We start from the raw sequence: 3,442 nt of genomic DNA, 5'->3' as shown, positions 1-3,442 counted from the left end.
TTATAACATTACAATATATTTTCAATTGATTTAGCTATGAGGTGGGTTAATTTATTATTGTGAGAAAATTAGTTATTGTTATAGTATTAAAATTATACTCTTAGAAATTAAATATTAGTTATTCTTACTTTAGTTTTCTTCAACTTTATTAAAGTGAAATAGAAATAAAAAGAAAAAATAGAAATCATTTACATTTTTCTTAACTTTTTAATTTCTTAGTTTTGTATTCTCTACCAAATAAAATGGTACTGGTCTGTGGTCCTTTCAATTCAAACCAACAAACTTTAGTAAAATTCCTAATTTGATTTTAGAATAAAAACTTATTATATTTATCATTTAAACTTAAAGTAAAACTACAAAATTAAAATATATTAAATAGTTTTAGTGTAAATTTTCCACCTTTAGGATGGACCAAACACTAGTAACTTCTATAGAAAAATTATCCGTGCCAATGTTCTTGTACACAAAATAAAAACAGAATAGTAAATAACCCTTGCTAACGCAAACTTAATAGAGAAATTTAAACTACAATATTGTTAATACTATTTTTTATGTTTATGTTAACCACATTTAGTTTTAAAGAAATGAATAAACATATATAATCTTAGATTAACTAATCTAGACTTAAAGTTTAGATTTAATGGGTGAAGTTTTGAAAAGTGGAGTTTATGATTTTAATAAATAAATATTTAAAATTTAAAATAAAATTTTAAAGAATTAATTCAAAAAGAGTTTTCGAACTTCAGAAAAAAAGAAAATTTTGGTACAAAATAACTTTAAAAAAATCGAGAAATTTTCTTTTTTCAAATTTAAAACCATATAATTAGAAAATTATATGAAAATATTATTTTTTAATTTTTTGTTATTTATCTAAATAAATATCTATATTTATATATCTATAAACAAGGGTAAAGAAGGGTAAATTGTTAAAATATCTATATTTATATAACTATAAAACAAGGGTAAAAAATATTTATATATCTATAAAACAAGGGTAAAAAATATTCAACGTTTTTAAAACAACTATTTATAGTTTAGATTTTTGTGAAAATGACCCTATACGAAAATTAAACATGAATAATGATATAAAAAATGAGGTAAAAGTATAATTTCCTCCAAACTACTAAATTAACCAGAATAAGTAAATAGTGTTTGAAAAGAACTTTGCAATGTATAACATATCTAACGGCAAATACAATCCCTTCGTGCTTTGTTTATGTACATAAATCATTTAACAAAATCATGACTAAGTACCAGAACTTCTTGATTTTGTTCCTCTTCCCCACTTGCGTTGGAAAAATTCATATGGTCAATTTCAACACTTTTCGCCTCAACTTCTGGAAAGTTTTTGCAAATCTTTATCCTTTTATTCTGGATAAACTTGATACAATGATGACTTTGTGCACCCCCGCGAACAGTTGCAGTTCTAACTCTTTCAACTTCCTTAACAATTTCCTTAATAAAATCAGCTTCGGGACTGCCAAATATTGGAACATAATTAGTAGCTTTATCTTGTGAATGTATTTGAATCAAAATATTCCACGTGATAAACTACTAGTTATGGAACTATAAGATATAGGAAAGATCAATGATATAAAAGAGCAGCGCATACTAAACCAGCAAATCGTTGTGTTCAAATCTCCCTATTGGTATTATTGTATTAAGTTTTCTTTTATGATAGCTAAACACCTAACAAGAACAGAAGAAACAGAATTGGCGCAACTATTTACCTTCTGTCTCTCAAGGACAAACCCATCTTGTTGGAGATACATTCTAGTGCATCCTTCCACTTCTTGATCTGATCTCCACTAGAAACCTTTGCTAGTGCCCAAAATTTGTCACCAAACTTGCCTGTTTGTCCTCTCACATCTCTTGCCTTAACCTTGTAAAAGATGGGAATGACTTCGAGCTTCCTTTTATCTGCACGTTTCTTTATATTTACCAGCTCATCCATGCACCAGCTGGATTCTGCGTACCTGTGGAGACATACGATCAATACATAAACTTTAGAAGACTTATTATACCAAAAGTCGGACCAAGACTAATTCTGAATGAAGAAATCAAAACATTATGAATCTATGGAGAACACCTACATGTGTTGAAGCGATTTGGAAAAAAATGAGACACATAAAAAGATTAAGTTCATGTTCATAATTATTGACAATACCTGCTAGAGAAGATTACCAGGGCGATTTTACACTCTTTCATCCTTACAAAGAGGTTTGTCAAATCTTTGCCCCTTTGCTCGTCTTTATCTATAAAGAACATGATCCCGTATCTCTCAAAGGCGTCTATGAGATGACTGACGAACCCATAGCGTAATTGGTCTCCTCGATAATTGAGGAACACACTACCAAAGTTGGAGGGAGATGAGATCATCATGGGGAAAGTTACTGTAAGTTAGTGTTTGGATTGTACTACTACAAATGATGAATATTTATACATGGCACAAGAATCATAGCAACTAATTTAGTTACATGTTATTTTGGTTATGAAGTTCGAAGTCAAGTGGTTGCAAATACTATACTCGGAGGATTATGAAGGAGAATACGACTTTGGTCATTTGGCAGTGACTACTAGATTCTAGAAAACAAGCGTGTAAGTTTGAGTCTGAATAAAACCAACAAGAGAAAAGAAGAAAGAAAAAGGAAAAAGGAAAAAAGGAAAAAAGGAAAAAAGGAAAAAAGAAAAAAAAGAAGGTTTACGTCTGCGTATGATTCACACTGAAGTACACGGTCTCACGCGGCCCCTATTAATGCAAAAATGACTTCTCGAGTCTCGTGCATTTCTTTTGGATTATCTTTATTAATTTAGACATGTTTTTGTCTACATAATGTTACAGGGCGTTTCAAGATCATCTCCAACTCCTCTGTAAAATAGTAGAGAAAGCATGAACAAATAAAATATATATTACTCTACATTTGGAACAATGCTTTTTTGTCTGTTTATAACTGCATTCTTCACTCTATTTTGCAGTAAATTTTGCAGTACTCTAAGCCTCAAACTTATTATCCGGTCAGATATCCGAATTTGGACTAAGATAGTAAAAATTTGAATCCATCACAACCGAATCTGAATATTTTGATTTTTAAGTTTATCTTTCAAATATAAAATTTTAAAATTTTATTAATAACTATATTTGATATATTCATATATATATAATCAGTTTTATAATATTTTATTTTTATTTTTATAATATATATATATATATATAAATCGTTTTGAATAAATATTTGATTTATAAATTATTTTTAAATTTTTGGTATTTGAAACATATTTTTATTTTTAATTAGTTTACTAATCGTATCCGGATATTCGCAGATAATTTAATATCTAGACATGTATCTTCGAGAATCCAAATCCATATATTAAATCCAGAGACTAATAAATATATCCTGAATTCCCCGGATATTCGGATCCTTCTCACCCTCAACTATTTAAT

General features: G+C 28.4%; 1 protein-coding gene across 1 annotated transcript; it reads right to left on the bottom strand.

The window, feature by feature from the left end:
* Nucleotides 1–1,126: 1,126 nt before the first annotated feature.
* LOC130496184 (disease resistance protein RBA1-like) lies at nucleotides 1,127–2,627 on the bottom strand. Its single transcript, XM_056988034.1, has 3 exons — nucleotides 2,168–2,627; nucleotides 1,731–1,976; nucleotides 1,127–1,477 (listed from the first exon to the last, which is right to left on the bottom strand). Exons 1-3 carry the CDS (start codon nucleotides 2,380–2,382, stop codon nucleotides 1,228–1,230), a joined length of 711 nt encoding a protein of 236 aa, XP_056844014.1. The 5' UTR covers nucleotides 2,383–2,627; the 3' UTR covers nucleotides 1,127–1,227.
* Between the last annotated feature and the right edge of the window lie 815 nt (nucleotides 2,628–3,442).

Source organism: Raphanus sativus, chromosome 6, assembly GCF_000801105.2.
Source record: "Raphanus sativus cultivar WK10039 chromosome 6, ASM80110v3, whole genome shotgun sequence".
Lineage (NCBI taxonomy): Eukaryota > Viridiplantae > Streptophyta > Magnoliopsida > Brassicales > Brassicaceae > Raphanus > Raphanus sativus.
The sequence above is the reverse complement of the archived record's forward strand: the minus strand, read 5'-3'. Positions and strand labels throughout refer to the sequence as shown.